Consider the following 26,725-nt stretch of genomic DNA (forward strand, 5'->3'; position numbering starts at 1 on the left):
ATTGGATGATCAGGGCAAACTGGATAATAGAATGGACAAAGCCACCCAGCCATGACCTTGTCCCCAGCCGCATGCACATACTTCTGTTCGTGATAGCCAGGTAGTGCAATGGCTTATAGATGGCCACATACCGATCAGCTGCCATTACTACTGGGGAGAAGACCACAGTGCCCCCGATGAAGTGGAAGAAGAACATTTGGGTCAGACACCCTGTGACGGGTCTGGTACCCCAGCACCCCCTAGTGGCAGGGGCGAGCTGGGGCCTAGCGCCGCGCCACTCCCTTCTCCTTCGGTCTGCCCTGGTAACCGGCGTATTAGGGCCTACTGGCCAGAGTTCATGTAAACACCCCCTCTCGGAGCGGGGTAGCACGGCCTAGGGGCCGGAGTCCAACAACACCCCCTTCGGAGCGGGGTAGCATGGCCTAGTGGCCGGAGTCCTACAACCCCCCCCTTCGGGGCGGGGTAGCACGGCCTAGTGGCCGGAGTCCTACAACCCCCCCCCTTCGGGGCGGGGTAGCACGGCCTAGTGGCCGGAGTCCTACAACCCCCTCTTCGGGGCGGGGTAGCACGGCCTAGCGGCCGGAGTCCAACAACACCCCCTTCGGAGCGGGGTAGCACGGCCTAGCGGCCAGAGTCCTACAACACCCCCTTCAGAGCGGGGTATAAGGGGTGGGGGTGGGGGAACTCGGGCCCGCCCTCTCCACCGAGCCCCGACCCAGGGCTCTGTTTGTGGCAAGCTCTCCTTGCCACCCACTCGGCGGGGATCCGCCCGCAACACGCCGAGCGGTACTGCAGCTTTAAGGCTGTCAGTCTCTACAATCCCCTGGGTCACTTCCTACCCTGTCTAGCCGGACGTCGGCGTTGTGGGAGCGGTCCCCCCGTAGGTCCCCTCCGGCAGGCGTCCTTCCCCGGGGTCTCCGGTACGGCCTCTGCTCGGCTGACGTCCCGGTCCAGGCTCACTGGCTCTCCTCCTGCAGGAGCTGACGGTCTGCGTCCTTCTCCCCCGGTGGTCAGCCCCGACTGAGCAGACCTGAAGGCTTTTATACCGGTCTGCCAGTTGGAGCATGCCCAGCAGAGCTTCCTGGGTGTGGCTTCCTCTGCTATCAAAGAAGGGTTAACCCCTGCTGTACCGGTGCGGGGCTGTCCCGCCCCGTCACACACCCACTGCATGAGATGGTTTTATGCTGGTACAGGAGGTCCTTTAGCATCTTGGGGGCAGTCACCGAGGACTCACTGATGTCCAGGAAAGCCAAGTTGGCCTACAGGAGGTATATGGGCATGTGGAGGTGAGGGTCAGAGATCACGGTGATGATGATGATGAGGTTCCCAAGGCATGTAGTCCCATATACTAGGAAGAAGACCAGAAAGAGGAAGTGCTAGAGCTCAGTGCTCTGAGAGATGCCCCCCAAATGTTTGGAAATTTTTGATCCAGCAACAACTTATGAAAAATACGTTCACTTGCTTTTTTGTATTACTATTCTTCAATTACTTGTAACAACTGTCAATCTTAACTCCAGCTTGGCAACGTTTCTTGTTGTCGTTTTTTCCTTTAGGAATTCCCTTCTTTCCCCCATCACTGTGAAGTGACTGTGAGCATTTCCATTCTTTCAAATAGTGGGTTTCTTTTTAAGTTCAGTCTTAACACTGAATTTCCCTGAAACTCTATGTCCCATTATCCACCATGACTTCCATCTGTCAATGACTTTCTTGTCCCTTTCCTTAGGAATTAATGCTGGGACTTACAGCAGAGCCGGATTGTTAAACTTCTTTAGGTGCCTAGTGGGATTTTCAAAAGAGCCTAGGTATCTAATATACAATGACATCATTCTGTTTTACGGACTTAGACTGGGATTCACAAAGGTATTTAGATGCATTTTCAAAAGTGCTTAATGGCCAAGTTTTAAAAAGCATTTAGGCTTCAAAAAACGCAGATAGGTGCCTAGTGGAATTTCCAGAAACACCTAAGCAGGTTAGACACCTACTTTTTCTTAAAAGCAATGGAAGTTAGGCATGTATGAAGTTTAGGCATTTTTGAAAATCCCACTTGGACCCTATCTGCATCTTTAGGTGCATAAATACTTTTGAAAATCTGGCCCTTTTAAATTTTTGAAAATCCCACTTTAGGTCTAATGGAAGAGACTGAGAGCCAGGGACTGATCCCAGACCCGATTCTGTGAAATCAGGGTAAGGTTTGGCACCAAATCCCCAGTTTTTCAAAGCAGCCTAAGGGTGTCAGACATCCACTCCTTTTGAAAATCCAGGGCTAAACCCAGCAGTGCTGAGAACAAGCAGGGTAGACCATGAACTTTCAATGAAAATTAGGCTCCTAAGGGTATATCTACACTGCAGCTTGGAGCAAACTAGCACATTGACATTATCAGTGTGGATGTTGCAGTGTGGGTCTCAAGCCCACCTGACTCTCCTGGGTCTGAGCTCGGGTGGCTAATGTTAGGAGATGCGACCTGGGCTCCTAAATCATGAAGATAGCTTGGAACAATGTACCCTTAGGCTGAGATATGTCGGGCTTCCAGGCTAAGATTTCCAAAGCTGTTTAGAGGAGTCAGGCACCAAATTCCCAGTACAAGCAGCTGAACATTGAACTCCACCAGGGAGCATAAATCTTAGTTAATAGGAGCCAGATTTGTAAAGGTATTTAGGTTCCAGATGATGCAGATAGGTGCTTAGTGGGGTTTCAGAAGCACCTCTGCACCCAACACTTAAATCTCTTGGAGTTAGGCACTTATGAAATCTCCACTACGCTCCTATGTGCATCTTTGGGTGTCTAAATGTCTTAAAATAACCTGGCCCTAATTCCTGAAATGCACAGAACATCTCAGTAACTGAGGATCCAGTTGCCAATTAAAGTCCTGTTGTATTTGCACAATTGTCCCATGTCAAACAAATGCTGACAAACAAACACAGCCAGGTGGAGGCAACATGGCTCCACTTCTCCTGCTACCGAATACAGAGAGGGAAAGGATGTGACTCTCTATGCAGGCCGACTTTACTTGAAGGATTCTTATTATCAGCTTCTATCCCCTGACTCCACTGGTCTTGGTGAGTTTATGGTCCGCAGCCATTGCACAGACCTGGGAAGCAAATTCCCATTACCATCCGCCCGTGGGATCCATCCTTGCCCCAAAGCAGCAGATATTTCATTGCTTCGTTTAAAGTCTTCTACTTAGTGGGGAAGGGTGGGCCAATGGTTAGAGCACTAGGCTGGGACTTGGCAAACCAGCATTCAGTTCCTTGCTCCTCCATTTGCATCCTGTGTTTGACTGGCCTGGTACTGAGTCACTCTGCCCAACTTCCCTGTTGGACACTGTCCCTCCAAACAGCACCTGCCACTCGCCAGTGGAAGTTGTGCCTGGTACTTAGATGCCGAAGGATGCTCGATGGCTGTGTGTTATGAGGTACACACCAGCTACTTGTTCCAAAAGAATTACAGCCAAAACACATACACCTGGCACATGATACTCACGGAAATCAGCTTCACACAGAGCACTGGGTGAGACATCAGGAATGTTGCTAAGGGCCGAGTATGTGCTGGGTCAATCAGCCTCAGCCCTATCCTCTCAGCAGATGAGGAAGGATGATCGAGTCCTTAGGATAGCAGCCTGCCACTGCAGAGATGCAGGTTTCATTCCCTGCGCTGTCACACATGCCCTGTCCGACCTTACACACGTCACTTATAGCACATTTTTAAAGGTGTTTGGGCTTCTTAAGGCAGCTGAGCACTCCTGAATATCCCACTGGGCACCTGTCTACATTTTTGGGGTCTGAGCACCTTTAGAAGCCTGTCCCTTATCCTCTCTGTGCCTCAGATTCCCATCCCAATGGGGATAATGCTGCTTCCTTACCTCACTGGACTGTATTAAGATAATTACTTTAAATATCTTGAGATTCTCATGTACTGCAGCTTGTGGAGCTGCTAGAAATACTTTAAATACCTGATTCCAAATACAAAGGCTGAGATTTTCCTTTGTCTCTAGGGGACTGAGATGCCAAATTCCCATTAAAATGAATGGGGGTTGGGGGTTCACCTCCTAGAGCTGGCTTTGAAAATCTCAGACAAAGTGACTGTGGGTCACTTTGTTTGTGTCCATTTAACGCCATTTGTGGCTATGCAAAGCACATTGCTAATATTCCCAGCCTGGATACCAGTGTCTGAGAATGTTTTCATCTATATTTTAAAATGTATGATTAAAAAGTTTTAATGAAACTGCAGTTAGGTTCCTCGGTCAGCTCTAAAGCTAAAATATCATCTGCTAAAACCAGATCTGAAGGACCAGATTGTTTTCTGTACTCTTCAGTCTAAAAGATAACGGTATATCATTCCCCTCTATTTGACATTGGTGAGGCCTCATCTGGAGAACTGTGCCCAGTTTTCGGCCCCAAACTACAAAAAGGATGTGGAAAAATTGGAAACAGTCCAGTGGAGGGCAACAAAAATGAGTAGGAGACTGGGGCACATGACTTATGAGGAGAGGCTAAGGTAACTGGGATTGTTTAGTCTTCAGAAGAGAAGAATGAGGGGGGATTTGGTAGCTGCTTTCAACTACCTGAAAGGGGGTTCCAAAGAGGATGGATCTAAACTGTTCTCAGTGGTACCTGATGAAAGAACAAGGAGTAATGGTTTCAAGTTGCAGTGGGGGAGGTTTAGGTTGGATATTAGGAAAAACTTTTTCACTATAATGGCGGTGAAACAATGCAATGGGTTACCTAGGGAGGTGGTGGAATCTCCTTTCTTAGAGGTTTTTAAGATTCAGCAGAACATTTGGGTCAGACACCCATTGAATGAGTTGGTTTTGCACTGGTACAGGAGGTCCTTTAGCATCTTGGGGGCAGGGTCAGGCTTGACAAAGCCCTAGCTGAGATGATTTATTTGGGGATTGGTCCTACTTTGAGCAGGGGTTGGACTAGATAACCTCCTGAGGTCCCTTCCAACCCTGATATTCTACTATCACTTTGACAGGGTTTTCCGAGTGTGCCATAGGTTTGATTTCCACAATGACCAAGGTCATTCAAAATCTAGGACCGAACAGTGAAGGGAAATTTTTCCTGCTGCAAGTGCTGGAGGAACCAACTAGGGGCAGATTTCTTCTTGACCTGCTGCTCACAAACAGGGAAGAGTTAGTAGGGGAAGCAAAAATGGATGGGAACCAGGGAGGCAGTGACCATGAGATGGTCGAGTCAGGATCCTGACTCCAAGAAGAAAGGAAAGCAGCAGAATACGGACACTGGACTTCAGAAAAGCAGACTTTGACTCCCTCAGGGAACTGATGGGCAGGATCCCCTGGGAGAATAATACGAGGGGTAAAGGAGTCCAGGAGAGCTGGCTGTATTTTAAAGAATCCTTATTGAGGTTTCAGGAAGAAACCATCCCGATGTGTAGAAAGAATAGTAAATATGGCAGGCAACCAGCTTGGCTTAACAGTGAAATCCTTGCTGATCTTCAACACAAAAAAGAAGCTTACAAGAATTGGAAGCTTGGACAAATGACCAAGTAGAAGAATAAAACTATTGCTCAGGCATGCAGGAGTGAAAACAAGAAGGCCAAATCACACTTGGAGTTGCAGCTAGCAAGGGATGTTAAGAGTAACAAGATTGTTTTCTTCAGGTATTTTAGAAACAAGAAGAAGGTCAGGGAAAGTGTGAGCCCCTTACTGAATGTAGGAGGCAACCCAGTGAGAGAGGATACTCAATGCTCAATGCTCAATGCTTTTTTTGCCTATGTCTTCACAAACAAGGTCAGCTCCCAGACTACTCCACTGGGCAGCACAGTATGGAGAGGAGGTGACCATCCCTCTGTGGAGAAAGAAGAGGTTCTGGACCATTTTGAAAAGCTGGACGAGCACATGGAGCCAGATCTGCTGCATCCGAGGGTGCTAACGAAGTTGGCGGATGTGATTGTAGAGCCATTGGCCATTATCTTTGAAAAATCATGGCAATCGGGGGAGGTCCCAGATGACTGGAAAAAGGCTAATGTAGTGCCCATCTTTAAAAACAGGAAGAAGGAGGATCCGGGGAACTACAGGCTAGTCAGCCTCACCTCAGTCTCTGGAAAAATCATGAAGCAGGTGCTCAAGGAATCAATTTTGAAGCACTTAGAGGAGAGGAAAGTGATCAGGAACAGTCAGCATGGATTCACCATGGGCAAGTCATGCCTGACTAACCTAATTGCCTTCTAAGAGTGTTGCAATAAATAAAGCCAAGTCCGTCAGTCTGTTCCAGTGGAGCGCCCCAAGCGGGGGTTTTTCACGTCCTTTTATTATAATGGTTACATAAATCATTCTATTATGCGCATGTGCAACCCCAATCCAACTCCTCGACCCCTCCCCGATTGGTGCTCTATGCATTGCGTGTTCCAGTGGTACACACCTGGTCGGCGCTTAATCTGTGTGTCTTCTGATCGAGTGTGGGGGGGTGGGAACCACTTCAGCCGCTCTAAATTCGGGGTCGGTTTTCCAACCCCCTTAGTGCTTGAGAAGTGTAAAGTTCCTACATAAGAGGAGATAACTGGGTCTGTGGATGAGCGGAAATCAGTGCATGTTTTGTTATTCCTTGACTTTAGCAAAGCTTTTGATACGGTCTAGCACAGTATTCTTGCCAGCAAGTTAAAGAAGTATGGACTGGATGAATGGACTATAAGATGGATAGAAAGCTGGCCAGATCATCGGGCCCAATCGGTAGTGATCAGTGGTTCCTTGTCTAATTGGCAGCCCTGGATACCCCTCCATTTTGTCTTCAGCTGGCTAAAGAGAGAGCCTCCCCCACCACCCAAGATACATGGAAGCAACTGGAACAAAGGGCAGTGACTGCAAGGGCTATGAGTGATTGCTGGACCCAGGCTAAAAGTTCGTCTATAAAAGGGAGCATTCTGGAACTGGTGAGGCTCATATCTGTATTCAGTTTGATTAGACAAAGAATTGCACATTTTATTTTATTTTGCTCTGTGACTTACTTTGTTCTGCCTGTTACTACAGGGAGCCACTTAATTCCTACTTTCTGTATTTAATAAAATCAGAGTATGTATTAATACCTGGGCAGGAAACAACTGTGCATAAATCTCTATCAGTGTTGTAGAGGGCGAACAATTTATTAAACTGATTTATTTGGGTTTAGACCCCGTTGGGAGTTGGGCGTCTGAGAGTTAAAGACGGGAACATTCTGTTAGCTGCTTTCAGGTAAACCTGCAGGTTTGGGGCAAGTAATTCAGCCCCTGGGTCTTTGTTGAAGCAGACAGGAGTCTCTGGCTCCGGCAGGACAGGGTGCTGGGGCCCCGAGCTGACAGGGAAGGCAGGGATAGAAGTAGCCTTGGCACATCGGGTGGCAGCTCCCAAGGGGGTTTCTGCGATCCAACCCATCACAACTATGATTTAGACGAACTGAGTAGATTTGTTTTTAAGAAAATTCATTGTATCAAATCAGGCAAAGAAACAGAGCATGTTATAATGTATTAATTTAAAATGGCTCAAAGCTCCCAAGCAGTGCATGTAATAAAGTTCTTGTAAGAGTAATGGAGTTAGAAATATTCAAAGAAATAACAACAAATAATGAATAGTCACAGGAAAAGCATGAGTTGGAGATCAACAGTCACAGATAGAAAAAGAGGCACGATGAATTGGCACTGATTTTTTCATGATCTATCTATCTATCTATCTATCTATCTATCTATCTATCTATCTATCTATCTATCTATCTACCTTCATGATCTTATTTTATCTATTGTATATGTAATGCACAAAACCATGCACAAACATGGTTTAATAAATATTAATTAATAATAATAACAGCAACCAGCTTTGGAGATCTAGACAAATTAGGATAGTTGTGTAGATGAGAGACGAATGGCTCCATACAAAGCTACACATTGAAGTGAATGGCTATATCCCAATTGTTATGATTAAAAGATTAGCTAAACCTCCCCACTCTGGTCTCTTACTTCAAACCCTCTGGTCTAAGCTCTGTGCCTATCCTTGTCTTAGGGTGGAATCATGTGATTCCCCATCTCTCAAACTGGGTCCCAACCATGATTTCTCCAACTGTGTTTGGTACTTGCAGTTCTTCCCACAGGAGCTGTCACCAGCAGAAAGTTGAGTGACTAGACATCTTCAACATGCAAAATGTAATTTATTTACCACAATAGGAACAAAGCACAAGATAAGAGAAAATATGAGCACTTCCAGATGGATCACTGCAGTAGTTTGGTGTAATCAAAATTTAACCTTATTTTTTAGACTTAGTTTGTCTTTAGGAATCATTTAAATACCTTTCTCTTCCAAATACCTTTCCACCATAGGAAGAACAATACAGTATTTATTTATTTAAATAAATAACAATAAAGCATACAGTTATATACGGCTCTAGGTGCCCTAACACATCATACATGACACAAAAAAAACCCATCAGCATTAAAATCATCACTTGAACAGACACTGGCAGAAACTTTTTTTCAATTCTTCCTCAATGGGGAAAGCAAAACTTCAAGTATCTCAGAAAACCCCATCAAGGTGATTCTGACATTGACAGCTTGAATAGATGACAAAACAAATGGATATCAACATTTAGTCAGACATAATCCACCCTCCCAAGCTCATCCCTCTCCCCAAAAAAGCCACCTGAAACAAAGAAACAAGTCAATGAATGAATCAAAAAAATCAAACAAAATGAAAAAGAAACAAGCAAACACTTAAGCCAAACCTCTCATACCCCAGGCTACAGGAGCCCTATAAATCCCTATGATAGATAGATAGGTGCCTACGTAGATAGATTCTGATCTTATGTACACTGGTGTAATCTTATACTAACACATATGACTTCAGTGAAGCTAGTCCAGATTTTGTGATTTCATAAAGAGATTCCACCCTATGTTCTCAAAGAGACAATTTTGTCATCTGTTGATTATATCTACAAAGAAACTCAGAATGAAATCACATTCAAGTTGCAGGGATGGACATTTAAACTCTTGGTGAATAACCGTCACACAATCAGTTTCTTCAACGCAGCTTTGATCTCCTTGTTCCTCATGCTGTAGATGATCGGATTCATCACTGGAGGCACCAGGGAATAGAGAACACCCACCACAAGGTCCAGACCTGATGCTGAGCTGGAGGTGGGTTTCAGGTAGGCAAAGATGACAGTGAAAATCAACAAAGAGACCACAGTGAGGTGAGGCAGGCAGGTGGAGAAGGCTTTATGCCGGCCCTGCTCAGAAGGGATTCTTAGCACAGTTTTGAAAATCTGAACATAAGACACAATTATAAAAACAAAGCAGTTTAATCCTAAAAACACACCTAAGGCAAGAGCCCAAACTTCACTGAGGTATGAGTCAGAGCAGGTGAGCTTGAGTAGTTGGGGGATTTCACAGAAGAACTGGTTGATAACATTAGACTGGCAGAAGGGTAACCTGAAGGTATTGCCAGTGTGCAGGGCAGAGTAGACAATACAAGTAATCCAGGCACTGGCTGCCATTTGGACACAAGCTCTCCTGTTCATCACTCTCTCATAGTGCAGTGGTTGGCAGATGGCGACATATCGGTCGTATGCCATGATGGTGAGTAAGGCAAGATCAGTTGCAGCGAAGAGGAAAAAGAGAAAGACTTGGGCAACACATCCAGGATAAGAAATCACCCTGGTGTTCATGAGGGAGTTGGCCATGGATTTGGGGATAGTAACGGAGATGGAGCCAAAGTCTAGGATAGACAGATTCACCAGGAAGAAGTACATGGGGGTTTGAAGATGGGGGTTGAGGGCTATGGCTGTGATGATGAGAAGATTCCCCATCAGGGCTGCCAGGTAAATCACCAGGAACACCACAAAGTGCATAATCTGCAGCTCCCGAACGTCAGAGAATCCCAGAAGAAGGAACTCGGTCAGGGTGGTTTGGTTGGACATTTTCTTTCTCAGTTCATTGTGTGATGGCTGCAGAGGGAAGGATAAAGACAGTGGGGAATTATAGAGACAGAGGGAGTGGCCCTGATTTCCGGCAACAATATTATGTGAGTGTCAACAATGCACAGCATTCGTCACTGCTATTAACTACGAGTGGTTTCTTATCATATGAATGTAAATTGGCGCAGCTCCCTTAAAGTCAATGGAGCTTCATCAGTTTGCACCATCTGAAGATCTGGCTCAAAATGTTTTGGTTTCCACAAAATCTATAAAAAATATTTTTTCTGCTAAGAAAAGAAAATATGAGCTCTAGATGTTTTATTAAATGATTTTAAAAGTCTCAGAGTTTCAATTTAATTCATAGTTCCTATTATTATTACATTTCCTCCAGTATATTAAACCCCAAACATATTAACTGAAATAGCAAACTTACGGTGCTGGTCTTTGTGGAATGTTTCCCAGCCTGAGAAGCATTTGATAGTCCACTGCCAGGATTCTCAGTCATTGTCTGTCTCTATGTCGCTCAATAATGCCCCCACCACTGTGTTATCCAGCAGCTGTTTCCCTGCCCCGTCACCATATTCCCTCAGAGGTTGGGTCTCTGCGGTTCCCGATAGACAGGGACCCACTCCACAGATGACCACTCTCTGCTCTCCTGCTCGGGCAGGCTTGCTTGAGAGGTAAAGGACTAAATAGGATGGGGGATTGAAAGCCCCTCCCAACTCTTGAGCTGATCCTGGGTTGTGAGGGATTCAGGTATGATCACAGCCCAGCACGTACCTGCCCTGGGGTTAAATAGCTCAATCTGATCTCGGCTCTGGAAGTAACCACCTTGATCACCAGCCCTAACCAAACCTAACTGCCCAAAGGAGGAAATGACTCATCCTGAATCTCAGATGTTGGCATCATCCCTGGAAGGACTATTGGCCAGGAACAAGGCAGGGCTGAATGACAAGTGGCATCCCAAGGAGACTGAAGAATAAAATATATGTTTGAAGCACAGACATGTGACCTACAATAGCTCAGATCTCAATTGCACCAGAGACTCAGCTGGCCTGGAATAGCCTGTTCCTTCAATAACACCACATAAACAGCTCTTGGAGAGCAGAGATGTTTTGCTCTGCATTTTATCAGCAGCTTTTGGGATGCAGCCACCACAGGGAGCCACAGCTCAGGCTACCCTGGCTGTTTGATGTTGGTCACTAAGAAGCAGCCAGAGGCAAACACTAAAAGATCCTAGCTAAGGCCTAAACTGGTGTAAATTGATACAGTTCCATTGAGTTCTGAGCAGTTTCAAATTCATATTCTTTGCCTGTGAATCTGAAGAGGAGATAAAAGTTCCTAACCAGTCTGCATGTTCTTAACTCTTTTCCCCCATGGGATTAAATTCAAGAATAGAACTTTTAATGGCTAAGCAGCATTTCTTTTCCCCTGGGGAGAGAACTTTGGAGGATTTCAGTGTTGCTTTGATTTTCTGTATCTGATTTTCAATTTCTATTTGCATGAATGGAACCACTTTCTTTCTTTCTTTCTTTCTTTCTTTCTTTCTCAACAATTATATGGTTTCTTTCTGCTGACATCACTAAAATAAAAGACTTATTAGGCTGAAGATGCAATGCTATATGACATATGTTTATTTCACACTGATTGTAGGTATGACAGAGAGACTGAACAATGACGAAGGGTCAGATCCTCATCTGATGAAAATCAATTGTAGCTCCATTTGCGTTAAGGGATCAAATCCGCACAGCATCTACTCCGGCTGGAGGAGGGCCACCTTAGAGGCACCCCCGTCGAGAGTGGGGAAAAGTGAGGCCGTGTTTGTAAAAAACTGGGTTCTAGCTCCCCAAATTGTCCACCAATGGTGAGAGCAATCCTGGAGCAGCAGCCTGCCCCTCAACCTTTTGTAGTTATCTTTGTGACTGGTTCAGGGTCTCTGAGCATTCAGGCAGCTGTAGCTGCATCAGTCAAACTCAAAGCAGTTTCCCTTCTCAGAGCTATTGTCTCCAGCTTTCTATAGATTCTGGGAGGTGAGGTTAACATAGAGGTCATTGGGTGGTACTTGATGACCTGTGATAAACAGAAGGTCTGATTGTCTAATTGTCTGGTTAGGAATCCCGATATGTAGAATGATGATTCACTGAGGGCAAATGAAAACATTAAAGAATTTTATTAGAACATTTAGTAAAGATACAAAGACTCCAAATTACATAAAAGACATCCGAAGAAGTGGGCTGTAGCCCACGACAGCTTATGCTCAAATAAATGTGTTACTCTCTAAGGTGCCACAAGTACTCCTGTTCTTTTTGCGGATACAGACTAATGCGGCTGCTGCTCTGAAACCTGTCATAAAAAGACAGCAGTAATGTGAAATTAAACTGACCTTTTGCATCATCTCTTACATAGAATCACACCCTTTCTTGGGGTTCTGGTGGTTAGAGAGAAAAGGGATGAGAAAAGTGTGAAAGGATCAGATTAGGGAACTCTTGGAAGACTTACTCCTTCACCCTCCCACTTCCCTGGTCCTTCTTATGTGAACAGGGAACAACAATATCTGAAGTGTGAAGGTGCAAACAATTGGCCTGCAACACAAATCTGTTAGAAGTTCGCTTTTGTCCTTCAGCACAGGAACCTTCCCATTAAGACACAAGGCCCAAAATACAAACTCACCACTGTGATTTGAGCTGTGCAGGTGGACAGGGGTTTGTGTTTCCCTTCCATGACATGTGTCCTTATCTTGACCAGGAGGATGGTGTGGATATGAGCAATGCAATGAAGGCTCCGGTGGTGACAAGCCCATTGTTGGAAACCATCAGCAACTCCATCATGTATGTGTCTGTGCAGGCCAGTTTGATGACTTAGGGGACATAGCAGTAGAAACTGTCTAGTGTGTTGTGTTCACAGAAGGACAGTTGGATGATCAGTGGAAGCTGGAAAATGGAATGGACAAAGCCACCCGTCCATGCCCCTGCCCAGGGGAGGCAGCTTATATGGGCTCGAGGTGCTTAAGCACCAGGAATATTCAAGGCTGAGGACTCTGCTCCACCAATATTTGGAGTTGGGTTTCTCCCCTGCCACCGCCTCAGAGCTTCCCTGCCTGAAAGAAAACAGCCAGTGCCTCTGTCCTTTGTTTGTGCTGCTTCTGCCTAAGGCTATAGAGATCAGTGGCCAGCAGCCTCTTGGAGCACTGAGGGAGGGGAAGAGGGAGAGAGGAGGAGGAAGGAGGCACACAGGTGCTTGGGAGCTCTCTCCCCCACCCCACCCCCGGCACCCAGGGGCAGCAGCAGGAGTGGGGAGGCCACACATGATGGCAACCCCCCGCCCCGGTGTGACGAACTGGGAATGTTCTTAATGTTTTCTCTGAATACTGTGTGGGTGCCTCAGTTTCCCCTATGCATTTCTCAGGGATCTAGATGGTGGGATAAGGGGGTGTGATTGTTGTAGAGCCCTAGAGGGCCAGTGTGATGCTGTCTGCACAGAGAATGGCCGAAACCCTGTCTGTGGGCAACTGATGGCCTGGGCCGCTCTCCTGCAAGCTGCCAACTGAAGGTGTTGGAGAACAAAGAGATCAGGTGGCCTCCTAATGCCTGGAAAAGAGACAAAGGCCAGAGGAGGGAGTGTCAGTGCCTGTGCAGACTTCCGGGAAGTGCATCGTGTGGAAGGGGATGCTGGGATGCTTTGGAACTACTCCATACAAAGCCAGTCAGGACTCTGGGGGAGCCTCCTCTCTCTGAGTAGACTGTCTCCAGGGCAAGAAGCTTACACCTTCCTGGGTCTGACCTCAGAGCATTCAGCATGCCCTTCCACATCATGCACTTTCAGCAGTGAGTCTGCCCAGGCAGGTCCTGGGGCAACCAGAGGTCCCTGCACCCCAGCTCTGCAGTTAGACGTAACTCTCAGCCAGCTGGTAAAAACAGAAGGTTTATTAGACGACAGGATCACAGTCTAAAACAGAGCTTGTAGGTACAGAAAACAGGACTCCTCAGTCAGGTCCATCTTGGGGGGTGGGGAGCCCAGACCCAAGTTCTGGGCCTCTCCCCATTTCCCCAGCCAGCTCCAAACTGACAATCCCCCCTCTAACCTTTGTGTCTTTTCCGGACAAGGAGGCCACCTGATCTCTTTGTCCCCAACACCTTCAGTTGGAACCTTGCAGGGGAAACTGAGGCACCCACATAGTATTCAGAGAAAACATTAAGAACATTCCCACTTTGTCACAACAGGTGCAACAAAATTTAATACTGTATATTGAAGCAGGCAAGTGCTGCTTCTGACTTTCCACGTTTAATTGACCCTTGTAACCTTGTGGTGCCAACGCGTTGTAGCTTCATTTTATATCGGCTTACAGGGCAAGAGCGGGGGGGAGGGGGGACGACCACCATTTTGGGCACCGCCAAAAATTATACAAACCTGCCGCCTATACCCCTGCCACCAGCCCTATGCACATACTTCTTTTTTGTATTACTATTCTTAAATTACTAGTAACAACTGTCAATCTTGACTCCAACTTGGCATCGTTTTTGTTTCTTGTCGTTTTTTACTTTAGGAATTCCCTTCTTTCCCCCATCACTGTGAAGTCAACTGCTCCTGCAAACTCAGGAAAGAGACATAATCCCGGGCACATTAAGTAATTACACATTGCTGCATTCCTTTCACTTTTCTCTCTGGTGTTGGTCATAGACAGAGAACTAAAAGTAAAATCATCAGATGATTCCTATATTCTGACAGTATGTAAATTCAACAGTGCTAGGGGGTTTGTGTGTGCAGAGATGCTAGCAGTGAATCTAGAAGCATTTGTATAACTTGTTGCACATGGAAGGGGCGAGGATGTTGTGAATATCTTCCGTCCATCTCACTAATCAGAAATTATTGATGCATGCCTTCATCTATGCATAGTGTGTTTCCTAGGCAGAGTCAACAAAACCACTGTCCAATAAAGAGTAAAGCACAGTGGAATGCATGAACACTGATAAATAAATCCCCTATTTATGGATGAATGAGGGTGTGTCTACACTACAAGCTATGCCACTGCAGTGTAGATGCTTATTACAGTCACAGAATGGAATTTTCCATCACTGTAGTAAATGTACCCTCTTCAGACTCAGTAGCTACATTGATAGAAGAATTCTTCCATCAACCACGGTGTGGTTACAGTAGGTGTTAGGTCGATCTAACTATGTCACACAGGGCATGACATTTTCACAGCTCTGAATGATGTAGCTAGGCTGACCTCTATTTTAGGTGAATACCAGGCCTAAGACTCTCCCAGAATGCATGTTTCATTCTTTCACAATGAAGCCAGAGGGGGAGAGTTAAGGTTATGTGGCTGTTTTGAACTGAGCATTTCAATTCTTTCAAATATTGGGTTTCTTTTTAAGTTCAAACTTAACACTGAATTTCCCTGAAGATCTATGTCTCGTTATCCACCATGACTTCCATCTGTCAATGACTTTCTTCTCCCTTTCCTTTGGCATTAATGCTGGGACTTAGAGAAGAGCCAGACTGTTAAAGTTCTTTAGGTGCCTAGTAGGATTTTCAAAAGAGCCTAGGTGTCTTATATACAATGAAATCATTCTGTTTTACGGACCTAGAGTGGGTTAGGGTTTTACCGTTCGACAAGTGTCCCTTTGAAACAGAAATAAACACAGTTTCAGTAGAATGACTGGGTTCAAACTGTACAATTATTGGACTATATCAGTGTTCCTACCCCCGTTGAAATCTACATGTCCAATCTGGGGTATTCAGACATTTTCCGTTTAAATTATTTCAGAGGAAAACTGGATTTTGCACTGAAACATGTTCCAAGGAGGTCTCTGCTATTCTTGAAAAACAACTTAAGTACAGGAAAAGTCAAAACATTTCTTTTTAAATTCAGTGACAATGTTTCTGTTTTAAGCAGTTTACCTGAAATTGTCTGGTTCTCAATGAACAAAAATGTAAAAGTTTTGGTTTTCACAATATCTATGAAAAGTCAACTGTTGTCTGCTGGGGGGAAAAAGAAAAGACACTGAGGAGCTCTAAATATATTTAAATATAACGATATTTAATTGCACATAGCAAACTTACTGTGTTGTCTCTGTGGAATATTCTCTAATTTGTGATGCATTTGACACTCCACCACGAGGATTCTTCAATCATTGCCTGTTTGTGTACCTGTCAATAATGCCCCATTACTGATTTATCCAGCTGCTGTTTCTCTGCCCCTTCACCATATTTCCTGTGATGCTGGGTCTTTCTGCAGTTCCCAGAAGACAGGGACCCACTCCACAGATGGGAGATCCCTGCTCTCCTCCTCAGACAGGCTTGGTTGAGGGGTGAAGCCTCTCCAAGCTGTATAGCAAATCACAGCTTCTGCACTCTTCAAACATGGACACAACTCAGTATGTGGTTGTTGGGTGCTGAACTCCCATTGGAAGTCGCTCAGAGTTTCATGTCAAACATGATCACAGCTCAGTATGTGCTTGTTCTGCGGCTAAAGTGCTGAACCCAGAATTCAGGGCTGTGAGGCCAGCTCTGATCTAATCTCAGGATCAAACCACCCTGACATCCTGCCCTAGCTGACCCTATCCCCACAGAGAGGGGACAGCACCTGCCCTGGATCTCACACGATCGCAGCATGCCTGGAAGGACCCTTGGCTAAAGAAAAGGCAGGGCTGATGCCCCACACAAGTCCCAAGGAGACTGAAGAATAGACTATATATTTGTAACAGAGACATGCTCACAATAGCTCAGAGCCCAGTGGTGTCAGATCCCCAGCCAGCCTGGAATAGCCTGTTCCTTCATTAATGCCACATAATCAGCTCTGAGAGAGCAGAAATGTTTTTCCCCCTATGTTGCATTAGAAACTCTTGGGATGCAGCCATCAGTGGAACCCACAGCTCAGGCTGCTCGGGCTGTTTGATGTTGGTCACAAAGACGCTGCCAGAGGCAAATACAAAAAGCTCAGTGCAACCTCCTCAATCATGTAAATTGATACAATTGCAAAGAATTTGGGCTCTTTAAGCCAAGTGGAGATGTGGCCTTTTGATTTCAATGGAGCTTCTTTGATTTACGTTAGGTGGGGATCTGGCTCTAAGACGTCCATGGAAATATGTCCGTTTTCACCAGCTGGGGAATCTGGCTTCATTAACTCTGATGGTGCTACTGCAGACCTACACCAGCTGGGGATTGGGCCCATAAACAGTTTCAAATCCATATTCTTTGCCTGCGAATCTGATCTGAGGAGACAAAAGTTCCAAACCCGTCTGCATTTTCTTTGCTCTTGACGGAAGGGATTAATTGCAAGGATGGCACATTTAACAGTTACAGAGTGGTTAATTCCTCCTGGGACAGATCAGTGGAGGAATTCATTGTTGCAGACAGCTTCTCTATCTGATTTTCAGCTTATCTGAAAATCAGGCTCAGGTGGTAAACTTGAATGTGGAGGTGAAATCCGCACTCCACCCCCACACAAACCTTGCGTAAATCAGCCATAACGCAGATAGAGTCAATCTCTGGATGCTGTAAATTAGCATAGTGCTACGGAGCTATTCCAGTTGACGTGAGCTCAGTCTCTGTACCATGACACCTGGTTTTATGTTTGTTCCAGTATATGATAGTTTCATTGCTTAAAACCTCTATCCCATTTTAATAAAAATAAAGTATTCTAAAATCTCGAGATTATAGTTCACAGACAGAAATCTGTGAGATGTGCTCCCTGCTGGTAAATTGGCTGCTAAATATATAGACACTAGGTCTGGGGCCTTAGGTAAAATGACAGTGATGGTGAGAGATCAGAGACCAGAAAAATGCCCAGTTTGAGACACCCAGCCAGAGGAAGGACCTACTCCGGCAGGAGGAGGGCCACCTTAGAGGCACCCCGGAGAGAGTGGGGAGAAGTGATGCCTTGATAGTAAAAACACTGGGTTCCATCTCCCCAAATTGTCCCATCTCTCCACCAATGGTGAGAGCAGCAGCCTGCCCCTCAACCTTGTGTAGTTATCTTTGTGACTGGTTCAGGGTCTCTGCACTTTCAGGCCGATGTAGCTGCATCAGTCACACCCAAAGCAGTTTCCTTTCTCAGATCTATTGTCTCAAGCTTTCTGTAGATTCTGGGAGGTGGGGTCATTTAGTCCAACCCCCTTCTCAAAGCAGAACAATCCCCAGACACATTTTTACCCCAGTTCCCTAAGTGGTCCTTTCAAGGATTGAGCTCACAACTGTGGGTTTAGTAGGCGAATATTCAAACCACTGAACTATCCGCCCCATCTTTAGCTCTCTTTATCTGGTGTTGATTTTCAGGAAAGGACTGTATTCCTAAGAGCCCAATAACACCTTATTTCAATGTGACAAGTTTTGACTGTGAAGATGTGACCGTACGTTCCCAACTTAGGGATGCTTCTGCTGCTTAGCCAAACGGGAGTCATACTATCCTAGTGAGTGAAGGACCCTACTCAAGCGGACTGTGATTTTGATTCTTCGTTTTATACCCCTCTAACTAGCTAAGTGATAAAAATAAACCCAAATTCTTAAAATATATGCCTTTACTTACAGGCCTGAATATCTATATCCTAACAAGAACTAACTTGGCAGTCTCGAGACCTGTGTTGATCCCCTTCATCCTCCAGGGACGACTTCTGTAATATTGGGCAAATCATTTAATCTCTTTCTTCCTCAATTCCCCTTCTGTATAACAGGGACAATGGCATTTGTCTACTACACAAGGGTGTTGTGAGGACTAAGGGTTGTGCAGTGCTCAGATACTCTTTTATGGAGGTCATATATGTACATAAATTTAATGAATGAAAATCTTCACCAACAATTCTATCTCATAGAGCAGAGGTGGGCAAACTATGGCCTGTGGGCCACATCTGGCCTGTGGGACCGTCCTGCCTTTCCCTTGAGCTCCCAGCTGGGGAGGCAAGCCCCCTGCCCCTCCCCTGCTGTTCCCCCTCCCTCAAAGTCAGGGGACAAGGAGCAGGGTCGGTTGGATGGGGTGGGGGTTGAGGGAAGTAGTCAGGGAGAGAGAAGTTGGAGAGGGTGGGGGCCAGGCTGTTTGGGGAGGCACAGGTATCTCTACACAGCCCTTCATACCGTTTCACAACCCCAATGTGGGCCTTGGGCCAAAAAGTTTGCCCACCCCTGTCATAAAGAGTATAATCAGATTCCTTCATGTGGGTCTTCTCCTGAAATTAAAATAAATATAATTTCAGATTGAAGGTTTAGAATCTCAAAGCTGGCTAACGGATTAAACATGCCTAAATCCCATGAAAATTTGAGCATCTAGAAACCTAAGAAAGCTTGGAAGTATTTAAAAAAGCAAAACATGCCGCTGGCCTGCAACACAAATCTGTTAGAAGTTTGTGTTCCTCCTTGAGCACAGGAACCTTCCCATTAACCTCTTGATGGTGCTTTTCAACTCAGTTTTCCTCAGGGTGTAGATCATTGGGTTCAGCATTGAAGTGACCACTGTGTAGAGCACAGACACTGCCTTGTCCACTGTGAATTTCTCGAAAGGCTGGTCATAGATGAAGACACAAGGAGTGTGCAGAACAGTTCTATGACTTGGGGGACATCGCATTAGAAAGTGTCTAGTGTGTTGGTTCCACAGAAGGGCAATTTTATGATCAGTGCAAGCTGGACAAAGAATGGAGAAAGCCACCCAGCCATGCCCTTGCCCCCAGCCCCATGCACATACTTCTGTTCGTGATAGACAGGTAGTGCAATGGTTTATAGATGGCCACATACCGATCAGCTGCCATCACTACTAGGAAGAAGACCACAGTGCCCCCGATGAAGTGGAATAACCTCTGGGTCAGACACCCATTGAATGAGATGGTTTTATGCTGGTACAGGAGGTCCTTTAGCATCTTGGGGGCAGTCACTGAGGACTCACTGAGGTCCAGAAAAGCCAAGTTGGCCTACAGGAGGTATATGGGCGTGTGGATGTGAGGGTCAGAGATCACGGTGATGATGATGATGAGGTTCCCAAGGCATGTAGTCCCATAGACTAGGAAGGAGACCAGAAGAGGAAATGCTAGAGCTCAGTGCTCTGAGAGATGCCCCCCAAAATAAATTCTGTCATAGGGCTGTTGAGATTCTCCTGTTCCATTTAGGGTCCTTAAACTATACCTGCAGGGAGGACATTAATGAGAATGATGAACACTTTGAAGTTCTTGCTGTAAAGTTATTAGTAACCACTCACAACCTTAACAAAATTTTTGTTTTGTGCATTATTTTGCTTAGGAATTCCCTTTTTGATTGGGAAAGCATGCACAAAAAACCCAACAGTGTAACTTCAGTGGAAAAGGGTAGATGGTTAATTAGGTACCTAGGACCCACTATTTGTGGTGGCTCACATGCTAGGTGAGTGTATGAACTACTGGGCGGTAGCGTTCCATGCCCATTGTCTTTCATAATGGCAATTCATAGTGATTCTTAGTATTTGTGGCAGAAAGCTGGTGAGAATGATTCTATACTCTGGTGGTTAAGGTAGTCATGGGGATACTCAAAATCAAATCCTTTCTCCAGTCTATCTTTAAGTATTTACACAAAATAGCAGAGCTTTAAGAGTGGAGATTGAGTAAACCCCATATTCCAATATCCCATAACTCAAGGCGTGCTCCTCTCTTATGTAAGACCTAAATACAAACCCTTTCTCTGTATTAGGGAAAAAGGGAAATCAAACCCAGTTGTCCCACCCCACAGGTAACTATGCGAAACACTAAGCTTCAGCTTATAACAGAGGCACCACCTCCCCGAAATGTTTGGAAATTTTTGATCAAGCAACAACTTCTGAAAAATATGTTCACTTGCTTTTTTGTATTACTATGCTTCAATTACTGGTAACAGCTGTCAATCTTAACTCCAGCCTGGCAACGTTTCTTGTTGTCGTTTTTTCCTTCTTTTCCCCATCACTGTGAAGTGACTGTGAGCATTTCCATTCTTTCAAATAGTGAGTTTCTTTTTAAGTTCAGTCTTAACACTGAATTTCCCTGAAACTCTATGTCCCATTATCCGCCATGACTTCCCTCTGTCAATGACTTTCTTCTCCCTTCCCTTAGGAATTAATACTGGGACTTACAGCAGAGCTGGATTGTTAAAGTTCTTTAGGTGCCTAGTGGGATTTTCAAAAGAGCCTAGGTGTCTAATATACAATGAAATCATTCTGTTTTACGGACTTAGAGTGGGATTCACAAAGGTATTTAGATGCATTTTCAAAAGTGGGTAATGGCCAAGTTTTTAAAAGTATTTAGGATTCGAAAAATGCAGATAGGTGCCTAGTGGAATTTCCAGAAACACCTAAGCAGGTTAGACACCTAATTCTTGTCGAAATCAATGGAAGTTTAGGCATGTATGAAGTTTATGCACTTTTGAAAATCCCACTAGGACCCTATCTGCATCTTTAGGTGCATAAATACTTTTGAAAATCTGGCCCTTTTCAATTTTTGAAAATCCCACTTTACGTCTAATGGAAAGGACTGAGAGCCAGGGACTGATCCCAGACCCGACTCTGTGAAATCAGGGTAAGGTTGGGCACCAAATCCCCAGTTTTTCAAAGCAGCCTAAGGGTGTCATACATCCACTCCTTTGAAAATCCAGGGCTAAACCCAGCAGTGCTGAGAACAAGCGGGGTAGACCATGAACTTTCAATGAGAATTAGGCTCCTAAGGGTATATCTACAATGCAGCTTGGAGCAAACTAGCACATAGACATTATCAGTGTGGATGTTGCAGTGCGGGTCTCAAGCCCACCTGACTCTCCTGGGTCTGAGCTCAGGTGGCTAATGTTAGGAGATGGGACCTGGGCTCCTAAATCATGAAGATAGCTTGGAACAATGTACCCTTAGGCTGAGATATGTCAGGCTTCCAAGCTAAGATTTCCAAAGCTGTTTAGAGGAGTTAGGCACCCAATTCCCAGTAAAGCAGCTGAACATTGAACTCCACCAGGGAGCATTAATCTTAATCAATAAAAGAGAGATTTGTAAAGGTATTTAGGTTCCAGATGATGCAGATAGGTGCTTAGTGGGGTTTCAGAAGCACCTCTGCACCCAAACACTTAAATCTATGGGAGTTAGGCACTTACGAAATCTCCACTAGGCTCCTATGTGCATCATTGGGTGTCTACATATCTTAAAATAACTTGGCCCTAATTCCTAAAATGCACAGAACATCTCAGTAACTGAGGATCCAGTTGCCAATTAATGTCCTGTTGTATTTGTTAAATTGTCCCCTGTCAAACAAATACAGACAGGTGGAAGCAACTGGGCTCCACTTCTCCTACTACAGAATACAGAGAGGGAAAGGATGTGACTCTCTATGCAGGCCGACTTTACATGAAGGATTCTTATTATCAGCTTCTATCCCCTGACTCCAGTGGTCTTGGTGAGTTTATGGTCAGCAGCCATTGCACAGACCTGGGAAGCAAATTCCCATTACCATCCACCCGCGGGATCCATCCTTGCCCCAAAGCAGCAGATATTTCATTGCTTCGTTTAAAGTCTTCTACTTAGTGGGGAAGGCTGGCCCAATGGTTAGAGCACTAGGCTGGGACTTGGCAAACCAGCATTGAGTTCCTTGCTCCTCTATTTGCATCCTGTGTTTGACTGGCCTGGTACTGAATCACACTGCCCAACTTCCCTGTTGGACACTGTCCCTCCAAACAGCACCTGCCACTCGCCAGTGCAAGTTGTGCCTGGTATTTAGATGCCCAAGGATGCTCGAAGGCTGTGTGCTATGAGGTACACACCAGCTACTTGTTCCAAAAGAATTACAGCCAAAACTCATTCACCTGGCACATGATACTAATGGAAATCAGCTTCACACAGAGCACTCGGTGAGACATCAGGAATGTTGCTAAGGGCCGAGTATGTGCTGGGTCAATCAGCATCAGCCCTATCCTCTCAGAAGATGAGGAAGGATGATCGTGTCTTTAGGATAGCAGTCTGCCACTGCAAATATGCAGGTTTCATTCCCTGTGCTGACACACACGCCCTGTCCGACCTGACAGAAGTCACTTACAGCACGTTTTTAAAGGTGTTTGGACTTCTTAAGGCAGCTGAGCACTCCTGAAAATCCCACTGGGCACCTGTCTACATTTTTGGGGTCTGACCATTTTTAGAAGCCTGTCCCTTAGCCTCTCTGTGCCTCAGTTTCCCATCCCAGTGGGGATCACTGCAGTAGTTTGGTGGAATCAAAATTTGACCTTATTTTTTTGGACTTAGTTTGTCTTTAGGAATCATTTAAATACCTTTCTCTTCCAAATACCTTTCCACCATAGGAAGAACAATACAGTATTTATTTATTTTAATAAATAACAATAATACATACAGTTATATACAGCTCTAGGTGCTCTAACACATCATACATGACACAAAAAAACCCCATCAGCATTAAAATTATCACTTGAACAGACACCAGCAGAAACTTTTTTTCAATTCTTCATCAATGCGGAAAGCAAAACTTCAAGTCTCTCAGAAAACCCCATCGATTCTGACATTGACTCCTTGAATAGATGACAAAATAAGTGGATATCACCATTTAGTCCAACATACTCCACCCTCCCAAGCTCCTCCCTCCCCGCAAAAAGCCACCTGAAACAAAGAAACAAGTCAACGAATGAATCAACAAAATCAAACAAAATGAAAAAGAAACAAGCAAACACACAAGCCAAACCTCTCATACCCCAGGCTACAGGAGCCCTATAAATCCCTATGATAGATAGATAGGTGCCTACATATATAGATTCTGATCTTATGTACACTGGTGGAATCTTATACTAACTCATATGACTTCAGTGAAGCTAGTCCAGATTTTGTGATTTCATAAACAGATTCCACCCTATGTTCTCAAAGAGACAATTTTGTCATCTGTTGATTATATCTACAAAGAAACTCAGAATGAAATCACATTCAAGTTGCAGGGATGGAGATTTTAACTCTTGGTGAATAACCGCCACACAATCAGTTTCTTCAAAGCAGCTTTGATCCCCTTGTTCCTCATGCTGTAGATGATGGGATTCATCACTGGAGGCACCAGGGAATAGAGAACACCCACCACAAGGTCCAGACCTGATGCTGAGCTGGAGGTGGGTTTCAGGTAGGCAAACATGCCAGTGAAAAGCAACAAAGAGATCACAGTGAGGTGAGGCAGGCAGGTGGAGAAGGCTTTATGACGTCCCTGCTTAGAAGGGATTCTCAACACAGTTTTGAAAATCTGAACATAAGACACAATTATAAAAACAAAGCAGTTTAACCCTAAAAACACACCGAAGGCAAGAGCCCAAACTTCACTTAGGTATGAGTCAGAGCAGGTGAGCTTGAGTAGTTGGGGGATTTCACAGAAGAACTGGTTGATGACATTGGACTGGTAGAAGGGTAACCTGAAGGTGTTGCCAGTGTGCAGGGCAGAGTAGACAATACTAGTAATCCAGGCACTGGCTGCCATTTGGACACAAGCTCTCCTGTTCATCACTCTCTCATAGTGCAGTGGTTGGCAGATGGCGACATATCGGTCGTATGCCATGATGGTGAGTAAGGCAAGATCAGTTGCACCGAAGAGGATAAAGAGAAATACTTGGGCGACACATCCAGGATAAGAAATCACGCCGGTTTTCATGAGGGAGTTGGCCATGGATTTGGGGATAGTAACGGAGATGGAGCCAAAGTCTTGGATAGACAGATTCACCAGGAAGAAGTATATGGGGGTTTGAAGATGGGGGTTGAGGGCTACGGCTGTGATGATGAGAAGATTCCCCATCAGGGCTGCCAGGTAAATCAGCAGGAACACCACAAAGTGCAAAATCTGCAGCTCCCGAACGTCAGAGAATCCCAGAAGAAGGAACTCGGTCAGGGTGGTTTGGTTGGACATTTTCTTTCTCAGTTCATTGTGTGATGGCTGCAGAGGGAAGGACAAAGACAGTGGGGAATTACAGTGACAGAAGGAGTGGCCCTGATTTCCCGCAACAATATTATGTGAGTGTCAACAATGCACAGCATTCATCAATGCTATTTACTAGGAGTGGTGATTTATCACATGAATGTAAATTGGCAGAGCTCCCTTAAAGTCAATGAAGCTGCAGCAGTTTGCACCATCTGAAGATCCGGCTCATTATGTAGTTTAATAAAATGCTGTGTGAAGGATTAAGCAAAGTACAATCTCAATGCAATAATTCTAGCCAAGATGGATTCCCTATTGCTACAGCAGGCTCTGGACTTGGGCAACACTGCCTGATATCCTCTTTTTGTGGAAGTACAAGATGGACTTGGCATTGTGTATGACAGCTCACCTGTTATTATTTCACTCCAACACCACGTAGATGGCTGGCTGCCTGAAAACATATCGATTTATGACACCAAATCCTGACTGCATTTCCATCTCTGTGTACCGATGGGCTAGCAGCATCGCTCCGCTACCTCTCTGCTGTGTCATTTGCCAATGTCACTTTCTGGGTGTGCGGGTGAGTGGCCATCAGGAGATTTGGGTTCTGTTCTTGGCTCTGCCACTGAACTGCTCTTTGACAATGGGACAGTCACTTCCCCTCCCTGTTCCTCTCTTTCCCCTCCATCCATTCTCTGCATTGTCTTCTTGCACTGTGAGTTCTGTGGGGGATGAGCTGTGTCTTATTATATGTATGTTCACTGCCCCCATTTACAACCTTTCTTTTTAGCGGGCAGCACTGTAGGACAGAGAATATGGCGATAGAGCAGAATATCTCAGTTCTAATCCCATGGACATGCTCTGTGTCCTTGGGCAGGGATAAGAGAGACAGGCTTTGGCTGAGGACTTCAATTCACGGTTCTCTGTCTAAGGCGCTAGTATGTTTAATACCCATGCTCTTGGCTGCCAACTTTGCTGCTTACTCAGTTTTATCATTCAACAAGTGTCCCTTTGAAACAGAAATAAACACTGACGGGGAAAAAGAAAAGACTCTGAGGAGCTCTAAATATATTTAAATATAATGACATTTAATTGCACCTGGCAAATTTACTGTGTTGTTTCTGTGGAATATTCTTTAATTTGTGATGCATTTGACACTCCACCACGAGAATACTTCAGTCATTCCCTGTTTGCATGCCTGTCAATAATGCCCCATTACTGATTTATCCAGCTGCTGTTTCTCTGCCCCTTCAAAATGTTTTCTGTGATGCTGGGTCTTTCTGCAGTTCCCAGAAGACAGGGACCCACTCCACAGATGGGAGATCCCTGCTCTCCTCCTCAGACAGGCTTGGTTGAGGGGTGAAGCCTCTCCAAGCTGTATAGCAAATCACAGCTTCTGCACTCTTCAAACATGGACACAACTCAGTATGTGGTTGTGGGATGCTGAACTCCCATTGGAAGTCTCTCAGAGTTTCATGTCAAACATTATCACAGCTCAGTATGTGCTTGTTCTGCGGCTAAAGTGCTGAACCCAGAATTCAGGGCTGTGAGCCCAGCTCTGATCTAATCTCAGGAGCAAACCATCCTGACATCCTGCCCTAGTTGACCCTATCAACACAGAGAGGGACAGCACCTGCCCTGGTTCTCACATGATTGCAGCATGCCTGGAAGGACCCTTGCCTAAAGAAAAGGAAGGGCTGATGCCCCACACGAGTCCCAAGGAGATTAAAGAATAGAATATATATATTTAACACAGACATGCTCACAATAGCTCAGAGCCCAGTGGCATCAGCTCCCCAGCCAGCCTGGAATAGCCTGTTCCTTCATTAATGCCACATAATCAGCTCTGAGAGAGCAGAAATGTTTTTCCCACTATGTTGCATCAGAAGCTCTTGGGATGCAGCCATCAGTAGAACCCACAGCTCAGGCTGCTCGGGCTGTTTGATGCTGGACACAAAGACGCCGCCAGAGGCAAACAC

At 45.3% G+C, this 26,725-nt stretch overlaps 2 protein-coding genes across 2 annotated transcripts; both read right to left on the bottom strand.

Annotated features, from left to right (window-relative positions):
- Positions 1-8,982: 8,982 nt before the first annotated feature.
- LOC123348847 (olfactory receptor 14C36-like) lies at positions 8,983-9,897 on the bottom strand. Its single transcript, XM_044986513.1, has one exon. It carries the CDS (start codon positions 9,895-9,897, stop codon positions 8,983-8,985), a length of 915 nt encoding a protein of 304 aa, XP_044842448.1.
- A 13,358-nt stretch (positions 9,898-23,255) lies between these two features.
- LOC123347204 (olfactory receptor 14A16-like) lies at positions 23,256-24,737 on the bottom strand. Its single transcript, XM_044984586.1, has one exon. The coding sequence runs from the start codon at positions 24,735-24,737 to the stop codon at positions 23,802-23,804; it is 936 nt and encodes a 311-aa protein (XP_044840521.1). The 3' UTR covers positions 23,256-23,801.
- Between the last annotated feature and the right edge of the window lie 1,988 nt (positions 24,738-26,725).

Source organism: Mauremys mutica, chromosome 13, assembly GCF_020497125.1.
Source record: "Mauremys mutica isolate MM-2020 ecotype Southern chromosome 13, ASM2049712v1, whole genome shotgun sequence".
Taxonomy (NCBI): Eukaryota; Metazoa; Chordata; order Testudines; family Geoemydidae; genus Mauremys; species Mauremys mutica.

Coding starts and splice junctions, on each gene's coding strand:
- LOC123348847 (XM_044986513.1), bottom strand. CDS start 9,897: ATGTCCAACCAAACCACCCTGACCGAGTTCCTTCTTCTGGGATTCTCT.
- LOC123347204 (XM_044984586.1), bottom strand. CDS start 24,737: ATGTCCAACCAAACCACCCTGACCGAGTTCCTTCTTCTGGGATTCTCT.